The sequence below is a fragment of the Brienomyrus brachyistius genome, chromosome 8 (assembly GCF_023856365.1).
Source record: "Brienomyrus brachyistius isolate T26 chromosome 8, BBRACH_0.4, whole genome shotgun sequence".
In the NCBI taxonomy this organism is placed as follows: Eukaryota; Metazoa; Chordata; class Actinopteri; order Osteoglossiformes; family Mormyridae; genus Brienomyrus; species Brienomyrus brachyistius.
This window is the reverse complement of record NC_064540.1, coordinates 18,219,559-18,235,178: the sequence shown is the minus strand read 5'-3', so window position 1 is coordinate 18,235,178 and position 15,620 is coordinate 18,219,559. Positions and strand designations below refer to the sequence as shown.

At 46.5% G+C, this 15,620-nt stretch overlaps 1 protein-coding gene across 1 annotated transcript in view; it reads left to right on the top strand.

The window, feature by feature from the left end:
• Positions 1 to 15,620, top strand: part of celsr2 (cadherin, EGF LAG seven-pass G-type receptor 2) — a 77,240-nt gene that overhangs the window by 20,884 nt on the left and 40,736 nt on the right. Inside the window, 3 exon segments of the mRNA XM_049023878.1 lie at positions 7,558 to 7,780; positions 14,167 to 14,282; positions 14,698 to 14,786. Coding sequence (XP_048879835.1) covers positions 7,558 to 7,780; positions 14,167 to 14,282; positions 14,698 to 14,786 — 428 coding nt within the window.

Here is a 15,620-nt window from a genome sequence, read left to right as displayed (position 1 = left end):
ATGAGTGACAGTGGTTATTCATGAGGAGTTTGATTCTTGGTGCATGGGCTGTTGATTATAGCTGCCAGTTTTGTACATAGGAAGGAGACCAAAATCATGTGACATGGGGAAAGACGGAAAGAATAGGGACTTTATGGGGGGGGGTGTATTTGATGGTGGAGCGGAATGAGAACAAAGGACAGGCGTTTATGCATGAAGGGAAACACCCAAAGAATGGGTTCGTTTGTGGAAAGGGCTGCCTATGTGTGTGATGGGCTATCAGGGCTTGTGTGTGATGGGCTATCAGGGCTTGTGTGTGATGGACTATCAGGGCTTGTGTGTGATGGGCTATCAGGGCTTGTGTGTGATGGGCTATCAGGGCTTGTGTGTGATGGGCTATCAGGGCTTGTGTGTGATGGGCTATCAGGGCTTGTGTGTGATGGGCTATCAGGGCTTGTGTGTGATGGGCTATCAGGGCTTGGGCCTTTTCCAGTCTCATATGTTGGGTAATTAGGAGCAGGTGAAGTGAATAGACAGGTACGCCTACAGGTCTGCCTACCTCAGAAAAGGCACTCATTGACCAAAGATTCTTTGAAATTAAGAAAAATATTAAAAGCTGCGTTCTGCTTCTCAGGCTGTTACTTCGTTATATCTTTGGGTTAGATAGGGGGTACCCTGAGCTGATTTCCACCTACAGCTCTGTATTCAGTCCCAAAACCGCCCTTAGTGTGTCCGGTCCTTAGTAAATGGTAAATGGACGGCATTTATACAGCACTTTTCTACTCCTACGAGCACTCAAGGCACTTTACATTTTTATGACTCACATTCACCCATCCACACACATCCATTCATACACCGGTGGCGGAGGCTGTCATGCAAGGCGCCAACCTGCGCACCAGGGGCAATTTGGGGTTCAGTGTCTTGCTCAAGGACACTTCGATGGGGTCAGGAGGAACCAGGGCTCGAACCTGCAACTCTCCAGTTGCCGACCGTAGCACTACCTCCTGCGCCACCATCTTAGTGTGTCCTGTCCTTAGTGTGTCCTGTCCTTAATGTGTCCGGTCTTTAGTGCCTGTCCTTAGTGTGTCCGGTCCTTAGTGCCTGTCCTTAGTGTGTCCTGTCCTTAGTGTGTCCGGTCCTTAGTGCCTGTCCTTAGTGTGTCCTGTCCTTAGTGTGTCCGGTCCTTAGTGCCTGTCCTTAGTGTGTCTGGTCCTTAGTGTCTGTCCTTAGTGTGTCCGGTCCTTAGTGCCTGTCCTTAGTGTGTCTGGTCATCAGTGTCTGTCCTTAGTGTGTCCGGTCCTTAGCGCCTGTCCTTAGTGTGTCCCGTCCTTAGTGTCTGTCCTTAGTGTGTCCTGTCCATAGTGTGTCCGGTCCTTAGTGTCTGTCCTTAGTGTGTCCGGTCCTTAGTGTGTCCGGTCCTTAGTGCCTGTCCTTAGTGTGTCCGGTCCTTAGTGTGTCTGCTCCTTAGTGCCTGTCCTTAGTGTGTCCTGTCCTTAGTGTGTCCGGTCCTTAGTGCCTGTCCTTAGTGTGTCCGGTCCTTAGTGTCTGTCCTTAGTGTGTCCGGTCCTTAGTGCCTGTCCTTAGTGTGTCCTGTCCTTAGTGTGTCCGGTCCTTAGTGCCTGTCCTTAGTGTGTCCTGTCCTTAGTGTGTCCGGTCCTTAGTGTCTGTCCTTAGTGTGTCCGGTCCTTAGTGTCTGTCCTTAGTGTGTCCGGTCCTTAGTGTCTGTCCTTAGTGTGTCCAGTCCTTAGTGCCTGTCCTTAGTGTGTCCTGTCCTTAATGTGTCCGGTCTTTAGTGCCTGTCCTTAGTGTTTCCGGTCCTTAGTGCCGGTCCTTAGTGTGTCCGGTCCTTAGTGCCTGTCCTTAGTGTGTCCTGTCCTTAGTGTGTCCGGTCCTTAGTGCCTGTCCTTAGTGTGTCCTGTCCTTAGTGTGTCCGGTCCTTAGTGCCTGTCCTTAGTGTGTCTGGTCCTTAGTGTGTCCGGTCCTTAGTGCCTGTCCTTAGTGTGTCTGGTCATCAGTGTCTGTCCTTAGTGTGTCCGGTCCTTAGCGCCTGTCCTTAGTGTGTCCCGTCCTTAGTGTCTGTCCTTAGTGTGTCCTGTCCATAGTGTGTCCGGTCCTTAGTGTCTGTCCTTAGTGTGTCCGGTCCTTAGTGTGTCCGGTCCTTAGTGCCTGTCCTTAGTGTGTCCGGTCCTTAGTGTGTCTGCTCCTTAGTGCCTGTCCTTAGTGTGTCCTGTCCTTAGTGTGTCCGGTCCTTAGTGCCTGTCCTTAGTGTGTCCGGTCCTTAGTGTCTGTCCTTAGTGTGTCCGGTCCTTAGTGCCTGTCCTTAGTGTGTCCTGTCCTTAGTGTGTCCGGTCCTTAGTGCCTGTCCTTAGTGTGTCCTGTCCTTAGTGTGTCCGGTCCTTAGTGTCTGTCCTTAGTGTGTCCGGTCCTTAGTGTCTGTCCTTAGTGTGTCCGGTCCTTAGTGTCTGTCCTTAGTGTGTCCGGTCCTTAGTGCCTGTCCTTAGTGTGCCACCATGTTGAGACAGCATTGTGACCCCCCCTGCAAGGTAGTTTAACTTGGCTGGACTTCAAAAGCTTCACATAATTAATTACTTTTAATTAATTTAAATAATTTTGATTAGATAGTAATAGCCATAAAAGACAAATGTTAGTTTAAATTGAAATAAAACAATGAAGTTGTTCGCGATCACACTTTAGAAAAAAAAATCAGAACAACAACACACTTTATAAGCTAAAACTCTGGATTTCCATTCAAAAGAGTTCAATTTAAATAGTCAAGATTTTACTGTGCTAAAAATGCAAAACCGTTTTTAGTGATCAAGTCTGTCGGCGGCATTACTACATCATGATTGGTAAGCATAGCTGTCAGTCTAAAATTGCATACTTAAATCTTGCCATCTTCACTGTATAAGTGCATTCGCTTACATACTCAAAATAAGTTTAAGTACTGAAGTACCTGATTTAAGACTCATGACATGCTATACGGAGGAAAAGTACGACCTACCCCCCCATGTCATCGTCCATTATGTTTCACTGTAGACATCGTCATATACCAGTTAGGAGGGCATCACCCAACTTTAGGTAGAACACTGGAAAGTGAGCTGAGAGTCTCTTCACTGTAATATTGTTCTGTGGGGCTGTCCATCCTGCTGGTCGCTGCCTCACCTCTTTCCTGGCTGCACAGCCTCCATTCTGCTGGTCACTGCCTCACTGCCTTCCGGGCTGCACAGCCTCCATTTTGCTGGTCGCTGCCTCACTGCCTTCCGGGCTGCACAGCCTCCATCCCAATGGCTGCTGCCTCACCTCTTTCCTGGTTGCACAGCCTCCATCCCGCTGGCCACTACCTCACCGCCTTCCCAGTTGCACAGCCTTCATCCTGCTGGCCGCTACCTGTTTGCATCATGGGAACCTGGGGTTTTACAGTGTGAAATTTCTGAGCTAAAACACATGCAGGAGATTTACAATCATTGTCCTAGAAGCTTTTAGCGCACATCTATCCTCAATTGCCCCTTAATATTGTTGTATAGTGTGCCATTGCCTTCAAGTGCCTCTATTGCCTCCTTTTCAGCTGCTAGAGCATCCCTGCCTCTAGTAACCTTTCTTCTCCCCCTTCAGAATGCTGACCGCTGTTCAGGCTGCTAGTGTAGCTAAACCTCTAAATCAGTGTTTCCAAATCCAGTCCTCGTGGACCCACTGAAAGTGCATGTTTTTGCTCCCTACCAGCCAAATGTGGACTATCTGGCAGACAGCAGGGTAGGAGCAAAAACATGGACCACTGGGGGTCCCCAAGGACCGAGTTGGGAAACATTGATATAAGTATCACTACTGCCCCCTTCAGGCTACCTCCACCACAGCAGTGTTCGCTAAAGCATCCCCACTCTTTTTTCTCATCACCACACTTCCTCCTTATTATGTTTTACTGCACCTTCGGCAGGTACGGAGCATGTGTAAAAGAACCTTTTTTAATTTAACATAAATTTGAACAGATATCGTTAATGCACTGCTAATCAGTACTTGGAGATGCAAACAGGAAGCTGTGCACCACACGTAGGTCGTTTTGGTGAGTAACATCCAGAATGTTCCACCATATTATAATACCTGCAGAGTCTCTCTCTGTATAGATATAAAGCTCCATACATTCCCTTGGGGGGTGTGGCCATGTTGAACCTAGGACCTGAGGGAGACAGGTGATGAAGGTTCAACCATATCAACCCTCGAGTCCGGAGCAAGGTCCCCCCAGACTGCTGGAGAGCTTATCAGGGTACCATGGCGGAAGAGCAGTGGAACGATTAGAATTTCCGCAAAGAGTTAAATTTCACTTGCAGATGAAGTCCTGCGGCTGGACGCATATCGCACTGCGAATGCAGAGCGGACCTTAATTTCATGGGTCTATTTGAGATTATGTCAAGCCTTACATGCCAAGGGACGCTGTCAGTAATAATGCCCCCCCCCCCCCCCCCCTTGCCCATTTGGCTGTAATACTCTATGGAGCTGTAAGCTTGTGGCTTCAGTATTTTTTTAATCAAATACTTTGGAGAAGCCTGTTTAACGGAGAGCAGCTCTGTCTCCTAGTCAGAGATGCTCAGGAGTGTGGGTTCGGCGGACAGAACCGCGGAAATGAAGCTCAGGAGTGTGGGTTCGGTGGACAGAACCGTGGAAATGAAGCTCAGGAGTGTGGGTTCGGCGGACAGAACCGCGGGAATGAAGCTCAGGAGTGTGGGTTCAGCGGACAGAACCGCGGAAATGAAGCTCAGGAGTGTGGGTTCGGCAGACAGAACTGCGGAAATGAAGCTCAGGAGTGTGGGTTCGGCGGACAGAACCGCGGAAATGAAGCTCAGGAGTGTGGGTTCGGCGGACAGAACCGCGGAAATGAAGCTCAGGAGTGTGGGTTCGGCGGACAGAACCGCGGAAATGAAGCTCGCAGCTTTATCTGCTATGTGAGAGTCATTTCAGGTTCAGCATGTGGGAAGTGAAACATGGGAAAGGCAGCAGGCAGGATCAGGTAACAAGACCTGAGCGGAGACGCGAGGCAGGAGTCAGTGTGGCTCTGGCTGGACTTACGAAGAAATGAAGGAATGGGCCCTGGGACCAGGGGCGTAGCGACTGAGACATGTCTTGGCCGGAAGCAGAATTGGAGAGCGACTCCAGGCCCTAAACACGTGGTGCGGAGACTGAATCAGCACTGACTGCACAGACATGGTGATAGTCTGCGAGGAGACTCTCACTCCGTAACTCTGTGATCCACACTGGATCATGTAGAACGTTCCCAGCTCCATCCCCTCTACGGAATTCACCGTTTGCTTAACATTACTGTTCCTTAGTCAAGTACATAAATCACACTCTTTTTTTAAGGTAGCTTATGCTTTTGTCCAAAGAAAACGTTTTAATTAGTACATGTCCAAGGTCACTACTGCAGTCTCCCTTTCTTGGGACTTGAACTCTGCTCCTCTTGTGTAACAAGGCCAATTCCTTTGACTCTTATGCTATTTGCGAGCTCTTCCTTTTCGTAACAGATGGCTCTGTAGTCTTGCTTTAGGTTAACGTTGTTTCATTTGTGCAATAATTTTTAACTATTATTTTTTTTTAAATCACTGGCATCCCATCCAAGGTGTCCCCTGCTTCATGCTCCATGCTTTCTGGGATAGACTCCAGGCCTCCTGTGATGCTGTCCTGGATGAGCGGTTAGAAGATGGATGGAACTGTATAGACAAGCAGTTTACTTTTGAAATAGTGGGGTTTTTTTCAGCAGCGGTCACCGACTTATGAAAAAGAATTTTCAAGACCTTGAAATACGTAACGAGAATGGATTCACGTGTGCTATCCCGATGCTAATGCTACACCAAAACAGATTCTGTTCATCAGTGTCGCGAGAGCTAGATGTCAGGATGAGTGCTTGGGGGGGACTCAAATGTCCCTCTCACTACTGTCAGAAGCATGAGCACAGTCTTGTGCAACTTGCCAAATCTCATTTGAAGATTCATGGTTGTTTTAGTTGGGGGAGGGTCCTGTCAGTGTCTGGACTCCAAGGCAGTCAGAAAGACTCCTCATCCCCCGCCCCCATAGAATAAGATTATTATTTTGGGAATGTCCACTGTAGTCCAGAAAGCCAAAACAGTAAGTGTAAATCCAGCGATGCCCTGAATTGGTTCACGGTTTTTTTATGTGTCACCCTTTGGCAAAGCAAAGCTTACTGATTCCGCTTGATACCTGGCTCAGGGGTAACCCAGTCTGTCCTGGGACTCAAACAAGTGCTCTTCTAGCTATGAGCTTATGGATCTATAGGTTAGAATGTGGATCCATGATCATTAGGTTGACAGTTCAAATCCCGTGGTTTGCAGAGTTGTTTTACTGTTGAGCCCTTGAGAAACACCCTTAAAACATATCGCTCCAGGATCTGCCTGAGCCTGCTTTCTCACATATACATCACTTTGGGTGAAAACATCTGGTCACTAAAGGTAAATAAATGTGTGAGACAGTCTGCATCTCTTACCAGGAGGCTGCACAAACAAGCTTCATATTACATGAGGTAATATTTGTAATACCTGTATAATCGATGCATCCATCTTCCAGAGCTGCTTATCTAGTACATGGTGAACCTAAAGTCTCTCCCAAGAAGGAGAGGAGACCCTGGATGGGATGCCAAACCTAAGTAGGGCACAAACATTCCCACATTTTTGAGAGATTTTGAGACACCATGACACCTAATCATATATCTTTGGACCACAGGAGAATGCCCACATGATCGTGGGGAGCTCGTGCAAACTGCACACAGGATCGAACCCCCAGTGCTTGAGGTGTGAATCGTGATTGCCACCATGCTGCCCTTAGTGGGAGATAATCAGCACTAGCTTCAGCACTAGAAAATAAAAAACTAGAATAAGATTTTGAACCAACCAGTCGAGGTCCTCTGTGACCGAACTGGTTGGTTGAAACAAAATTTTGGTGTGGATTTACTCTGGACCTGGACTATCCACCGCTGAAGATAATTAGTCCAAACTTCAGAATTTTGGCAGGTCGTGCCAGACAGAGGTGGGGGGAGGGGGGGGTAGCATAGGACACAGAGGGGGTAACCTCTCCCAGGTAGCATAGGACACAGGGGGCTAGCCTCTCCCAGGTAGCATAGGACACAGGGGGGGTAGCCTCTCCCAGGTAGCATAGGACACAGGGCTGGGGTACATCCTGGATTGGATGAGCAGTAACACCTGTACTAGTAATAATGATATAGTCATAAAAGACTTACCAGTGTTTCCACTCCCTTACAGGTCTTAATGACACAGATTTTAAATCCTGGGGGGGGGTCTCACCATGGCAACCGGACCTTTGCATCAGGACAATGAAGCAAAGGGAAGGTTGGGGTCTATGAGTCCTGGGGACTTATTATTTATGCCGTTTGTCCATGTATGTCAGAGTGGGAGGGGCCAAACAGGACCTGTGCCAAATCGCATGTGAACCTTCCGCACATTCTATTAAAGATTCTGTTTCTTGTCTGCATGTAACTCCAGCATCACAGACGTGAGGGCGGAGTCTGAGAGATTTGGGTGTGTTTCGGTACCAACTGCACCGTCCCCCGTGTCTCCGCAGGCGAGATGTGCGAGCTGTCGTCCCACTCAGGCCGCTGTGTCCCTGGCGTGTGCAGGAACGGGGGCTCCTGTGTCAACCTGCTGGTGGGCGGCTTCCGCTGCGAGTGCCCCCCCGGCGCCTACGACAAGCCCTTCTGCCACATGTCGGCCCGTGGATTCCCCCCCCAATCCTTCATCACCTTCAGGGGGCTCCGTCAGCGCTTCCACTTCACCCTCTCGTTGACGTGAGTAACCACCCCCCCCCCCCCCCAACCATGAATGTTCCTCACCCTCACGGGGGCCTGTACCTCCTTACCAAAAATAGCCCTCCCTCACACTCACGATCGATTCCCTCCTTTCCAGTGACTGGGGTAGCTACAGACTAATTACATTTATTTTATTTTTTAAATTACATTTCTCCCCACTATACGCATCATGGCCAGAATATGATACCGGTTCGTTCGTAGATATTGACAGATTTTTTTGTTTATTTTGCAGTAGTTTTTTTTTTTTGCTCTAGCTTACTGTCCCCGCAGATGCATTTCTATTTTAGGGAACTTATTTGATTTTCACATTAATTACCGAGAGACCCAAGAGACATTACTGCACTTTATATAAAACTAGTTTGGTTGAGAAAGATTTTCATCTAGGTATTTTTGTAACATCCAAATGAATAATTAAATATAAAAAAGAAAAACCTCTCCACAGGTGTAGGGGTAGGATGACATGGGGGTCTTGTGAGGGAGGGGGGGAGAGACAGGGGGGGGTGGTAGTGGGGAGCTGGAGCCGTGCATTTGACAGTCGGTTGGCGTTTTTGGGTCAGTACCTGTTAGTGCCAAGCCACTCTCACCCAGTGCCGAGTCGGGGTTTGGGATGGGAGGGGGTGGGGGGATCAGGCCTGCCACACTGCAGGAAGCCAGGGTGCTTGGCCCAGTTTGCCATCACCGGTGGGGAACCTACTGCCCCTGGCCCAGGCCTCCCCGCAGAGACAGGTGCCCCTCGCTAGCGCACCACAGCACATGTGAAATGCCCACGTGTCACCATGCCCTGCCTTTGCATTTCCTCCCTGCTGGCTTCACCTTCACCAACCAGTTTAAACCAGTAAGTCACACGTCAGGGACATTTATTTTTTTAGATATCTTGTCCAAGGCTTCCTCGTAGTTTAATGACAGTGCCAGATGGCTAGCATGCAGTTTTATTGGACCGATGATGTTCGTATAAGTACAGACATGCTTTTATTAACTGGATGCATTAATCTACTGCTGACATGGAAATAATTCATGTCAGTTAGTAAGCTGGTTATGACAAATTATTGTTTTTTCATATCTCTGTGTAGTACTGTTATATTTCAATAGTGTAAATTAAAATGTCTGGATCAGCCTCTCTAGCTGAGGGTTGACTCCCATATCTGACTCATTGACTCTGTGGCTGCTGTTTGCAATGACTTCTCACATGAGTGGCCTGGCATCTTTAACAGCATAATCAACAGTGACAGTGATAGCAGGACTGTACCACTGCTCATTAGCTGCCCCCAGTTAATCACTGGGTTAATATTGCAGTTACATCAGTATTGATCATGTTTTGCTGTGTCTCTAGCTACACCCTCTACTAGCTGTAGTAATTTCTATGCAATGGCATGAATCTCTTGCCACAGGCTTCGTAAAAGTTCCTTGTAAAAATCACAAAACCTTAAATCTTAAATCCTTTTATTTTGAAATATGCAACTAGAGCAGGACTTAACAGTCATAACCTGTGCGGCTAACGGTCTTGTACCCCAGGGGTGCAGATTATTCCTCAGCCGTGAGATGAATTTTAAAAAGTTCATAGAAACTATTGAAATAATGTGCAAAGTTTATAGCGTGGTGTGGGAATTCATGGTGGAAGAACGGCGAGCGTTTGGGGAGCTGGTGCATGTCTAGCTGGAGGGGTGAAGCCGCCTTTAATGACAGGCGCGGTGACATTGTGGACGAGGGCAACGGTTTTCTTTAAAATAATATGGGCTGCAAATGCCAGGATCATGCACAGGAATGACCAAAAAGGGCCCTTTTCATATGGAATGTTCTAGAAAGAATGATGGATGCATTCCATTGCTTGGGGACCATCGCGGCCCTTTTGTGGCCCAGCTGGGGGTTGGAGTCGTTCTCCAGGCTTTGCTGCCCCCCCCCCCCCCCCCGCCCACCCAAAATGGGGCTGTTTCCTTCTTTGAGGAGAACACAAACGAAAGTTCTTAGTCTGGCTTTGCTCTTTTCGGTACTTTAATGAATGATTTTCCGTCATTGAGGTCTTCTACCTCGGTCTCTGGGTAACCTGGAAGCTGAACTTACACAATGCTGCATCCACAAGCTGCTAAAAAAGGTGACACTGTACTTATTAGTGTTTTTTGTTGCTGTGTGCTCCTATTTACATTTCCACATATGACCTTTTTTTCCAAATATGTGTTAAATACGTATGTAAGTTTACTTTTGGTTTCTATTTTTGCTGTAGCCAGTACAGGTACAAAAGGACAAAATCATTATTAATAAATGATTATTATAAGGAGACACACCATCCCTGACCTTCCGCAATGTTCCATTGTGAGTCTCACTGCAGGATATAGGATGAGTGGCATTCTGGGAGAGATCAGTGCATTGTGGGAAGTGCAGGTGTCCTCAGCAATGACCTACTAGAATTCTCCGGCTACATATGGTTTGCTTTGCGCATCGATGGTCTGAGAAGCACCTTTGCTGATTTTTGTCCCATTTTATTTATTCATTTGAGGAATCTGGCTCACAAACAATGCTGCAGCAATCACTGAAAAGTGGGAAACAATGCAGAAGTCTTGCTGTAAGAATGCTGAGCAGACCCACATGATGTTGGGGTTATGAGGGTGTAAGGAGGACGTTCGTTATGTCAGAAAGATCGAGAGCCTGTTTTAGTCTATACTCTCCTTGATCACAGGTGAATGCTAATTAACCATTAATTAATTAAATGTCAGTTTACAGCTTCAAGGTTATTGAGGGGCTTGTCCCTGTGTTCCTCCCACCCCAGGACATCCCACTTACTCCACTTAGAAACTGCACGTTTAATTAATATTAATTCCTACACAGTATGTGTAATTTCTATGTGTGATGCTCACAGATGTGCTGTGCACATTATCATTTTAGACACATCATGTTACGTATGTCATCATGTCACACATCACGTTACACATCACGTTACACATCACGTTACATATTTCACTGTTTGGTATTGATTCAAAATAGACATTCTATTGCAGGTTTCCTGTAGCTGATCCTACAGTGTGAAAGTGCTGATTTCCTGTTGTTTTGAAGGGTAGAACTGCACCATCCTCAGTGAGACAGAACTATCACGTTTCTTCCAGTTGTGTTTTCCTTCATGTGTTTTTTGGTGTGTTTCACCACTGCACTTGTGTCAGTGCTGTTCTGGTACACAATTATGCAAGATAATATGCACTGTCTGTCTCACTGTATGTTTGTTTATTTGGTTGTTGATTTATTTATTTGCATGTGTGTGTGTGGGGGGGGGTTATGTTTATATTGCATTGTGTCACCATTTCTTCAGTCCCCACAAGGGGAAACTCAGTTTCATAAACATCTGTGACTGCAATCAAAAAACCACAAATGTCAAAATCTTGCATTTTGCTTGGTGACTTATTGTTAAGGTTATGGCTGGGTGGGGGTTAGGGCTGGGTAGGGTTAAGGTCGTCATTGTTAGGATTAGTGTTTTCCCCATGATATGAATGGACGGTCCCCACATATGAATACAAATGTATGTGTGTGTGCATGCATGGATGTGACTGTGTGTGTGCGTGCATGCATGCATGATGTGTGTGTATGAGAGTGCGTGCGTGTGTCTGTTAATGTGTGTGTGTGTGTGTGTGTGTGTGTGTGAGAGTGTGTGCATGTGTCTGTTAGTGTGTGTGCCTGTGTGTGTGTGAGTGTGTGTGTGTGTGTTTGCATATTCCGCCCATGTTCTGCAGGTTTCTTCCCATTGTTCTGCTTTTGTACCACAGTCCAAAAACGCAAATATGTGAACTGGCTTCTCATGTGTCTGTGTGCCCTGTGAGGGGTGGATATCCTGTCTAGCGTACCCCCTAAATTTCCTAGCATTGGGTCCAGATTCTTCATGGTCCAGAACTGGATAAGCAGATAGAAACTCACAAATGAACTTAAGGTTTTTGAAACCGGTTATATTGTTGTAAAACTGGACAAGATCCAGATACACAGCAGCCGGATCCAGGCTGTCCCGCCCACCTGTGATGTCAGGTTATCTGTCCATTGGATTGGACGGTGTGGGACACAGATAACCGCCCACCTGTGATGTCAGGTTATCTGTCCATTGGATTGGACGGTGTGGGACACAGATAACCGCTGGGACAGGAGACCCCAGGCTGGATGATGGGATGTGAAATGAGGTGTGCAGGAGAGGTGCAGATGGTTCGTGAGTCTGGGGAAAACAAAAAAAAGCAGGACACAGTCCTCAAAGACGAAGACAAAGCAAATGGGTTATAAGAGTGCGAATAAGAAGGAGTGAGATGAGACAGAGCAGCATGTCTGAGCCCGGAGCCTAGCTGGCTGCTCGCTGTGTCGGGGAGGCCCATTTATAATTAACCTCTTAATGACCGTCCCCGTCTCCTGTAACCACATGAGCCAAACATGAAAGGTTTTTTTTTGCCTTTTCACACGTATCACAGTGGATACAAAGTGTACACAACCCTGTTTCTGTGATGCAGGATTTTTAAAATATATATCTTTCCCCCAACAGTTTTTTTTTTCCAGTTAATCAGAGTAACTTTAATTGACGTGTTTCCCCGAAAAGACTGAAAGCTGTAATTAAATCAAAAGGTGCTTCAACAAAGTATTACTTTATGGGTGTGGACATTCATGCAACCAGCTTATTGTAAGTTTTGTATCACATTAAGGGGGGGAACGTTTTGAAATGATTTATCGTTTAATGGTCTCATTTTTTGCATCAAAAAACTTTCTACATCCACTGTACATCAGAGACCTTAAAATGTGACAACAAATGGTTACAGAGATGAAAGATATCCTACGAGGTCTGTCTTTTTTTTCCTTTGAAAAATATTTTTCCAGGTTTTTTCTCTGGTTGGGTGTCAGTTGCAGCCGAACCCCCCGTGTCACCCCCCCAGTCTAGGAACAGCTTAATTTCTATAGCTTTTGCCCACAGAGGCCAAAGCTTTAAACTAAGAAACTGAATATTAATGTAATTTTAATTTAATTTAAAATTCATTTTAACTTAATTTAGTTAAGGTCCTGCTTTTCATTAACTGCCCCTTCATAATGCATTCATAGAAGATTCATACACTTCTTAAAATAATAACATTCATCAGCAGTTTTCACAAGCATTACAAGCAATAACAAGCATTATATGATAAACATAATCATATGACGTTTGTTATTAATGTGTATTAAAGCTGTTGTTGTATGTTAGGATGTTATAGTATTCTAAATTAATGCTTATGAATGATCCATGAATGCATTATAAAGGTATTATGAATGTGTAATTAATGTACAGTGTTACAGAATATTCTCCTGTGCCAGATAACCATGTAATTATGTGAAAAATTACTGCCCAGAAGTAACTTGGTTTTGATCTCTTCTGTTTGATCCTGAATGAGATGCATTTGGCCGGTTGGAGAGTTAAGGCTGTGCCGAGCGATTTTCCAGTTCACGTCAGCCATTGAACCATATTCACAGAAAGAGGGGTTAATGGCAGTGTGTTTGGGGTAATGCTGACTTACGCCGAGTGCTAATGCATTTCTGCAGTGATGCTGGCCAATGTGAGGAGTCCGAATGCTCTCACAGCGATGGTGCTGACTGTGAAGTGTCTGGGGGACAGCCATTAATGTGATGCGGACGGACACACCTTATCATCACGAGCGAGAGGCTGATAGGATCACTTTTCCCGCCGAGATTCCCGGTTCACCCTGCAGTGTTGCCCTGTTCTATTCACGTCACCATAACATTGACTGTAAATATTTAGTAGTGGTTGTCTAAACCCTGCTGGATTTTGTAGATTTCAAGACCACCCTATATATTAGAGAATCTCGCAGACCCTCCAAGCGCTCTGTCTAACATCCAGCCCACCTGTGGCCTCTTTTTGGAAACTCTGTAATAGACATGAGAGCCAATACTGGTGCATTAATCCTGGAATCTAAGGGCTAACAGAGTCAAGAAACGGACATCGTGCTTTCAAATAAATGCAGCCTCCGTCATGATTTCCAGTTTGTTAGGTAACCTCGCGAGCATGTGGGATTCGCGGCCGGTCTCCTCGGCTCTATGCTCCTCTGCACACGGAGTAAATAAACATCACTCATGGACTCGGGGGCAAAAACAAATCAAGTGGAAGGAGAGTTAAGGCAGTGAGGAGGCCAGGACGTGATTGAGAGGGGGGTATATGTTATGGACCTTCTCAGTGGAAGCGTTGACCCTTCAATATCATGTTGGTGCTCTCAGTGGGAGTAGAGCAGAGTGAGATAGAGATCATGAGCTCGATTGCAGCAGGCAGTGTGAGTCCAGGCTGCAGAAACTCGATTGCATGATGTGGCCCATAAACCTGCTTGAAGTTACTGCCCGTTTTCTACAGATCTGTGCACTTGTCTGTTTTCTAGGTTTGCCACCGTGGAAAAGGAAGGGCTGCTTCTCTACAATGGCCGGTTCAATGAGAAGCATGACTTCGTCGCCATGGAGATCATTGATGGACAGGTCCAGATGACCTTCTCGGCAGGTCCGCTTTCGCCGGGTCTCGTGTCCAAAAATGTCTGGGCTTTTGGCGAGATGCTGTTCGAAGTACGAAACTGTATTGTAAACATCTGCAGGCCTGAAGAATTGTTGCCGACTGGAAATGTGGAACTTAATGATAAGGAGCGTCTTTAAAATTGATGGTGTGCGAATGCCTGGATGCCAGCATGCAGTGTTAGTATTATGGCTGGATGTTTCAGGCTAGCATGACCACTGCTTAGAATTAGGGGATGTTAGCATTGCTTTAGATTAGCACTGCTGCAGCTTATCGATATGACGGGTGAGGAACTGTGGTAGGTCAGAGATCGTGAGAGGGAGAGATCGTGAGAGGAAGAAGGGTCACATGACAAGTAAGACACAAGTGGTATATATTCTCTGATCACTGACATTTCACTGTGCAGGAGAGACCAAGACGACAGTCTCGCCCTTTATCCCGGGGGGTGTAAGTGATGGCCAGTGGCACGTGGTGCAAATCCACTACTACAACAAGGTAAGGGGGCTGGTGCCTGACGCTGTAAGTGCAAAGCATGGCTCTCTTTTCGCTCGTTATAAAGGCTATGCATATTTCTCCATGTACGAAACATCAGCTTTATGTCTTATGCATTGTTTTTTGGAGTTTCACATTTGAATAGTGGAGGGTTGGGGTACAGCCTGGGTGGGATGCCAGTACATCTCAGGGCACAGAGCTGGGGTACAGTCTGGGTGGGATACCAGTCCATCACAGGGAATAGGGCTGGGGTACACTTTGGATGGTATGCCAGTCCCTTGAAGGGCACACACACTACAGAGTATTTGGAGGGAACCTCAAATGACACGGCGGTAACATGCAAATTCCACAGAGACTGGAGGCAGGAGTCAAACCAGCAGCCTGGATGTGAGATGTTAGTATTAGCTGTTCGTGTGCCGCTACCTTACAAAACAATTTACAGAATTTATATGCGAGTGAATGGACTGAATCATCTCTTTGTTGTTTGCCTTGGCTTATCTCATGACACGTGCTGCCAACTTGGCACTCATAACCGCGTAAAAAATTAGGAGAGGAAAAAAAATAGCGGAACGCAAATGCAACAGTTTGAAGAGACTTGGCAGATGTGTGTTTCTGCTCAGAGCTTGATTTCCCAAATTGCTGCTTTGAGCAGCTAGACGTCTGCTCAGTGATTGTTGCTGACTGTCTACCAGCTTAATCACAATGATAGTAATAATAATACTTCATTGATCCCCATGAGGAAATTCTCTTTTCACCTTTAACAAAAAGCAGTCACGGATATCACCATTCAGCTAAGACCGGGCCTCAAACCAGCAACCTTCCGATCACAGAACCCGC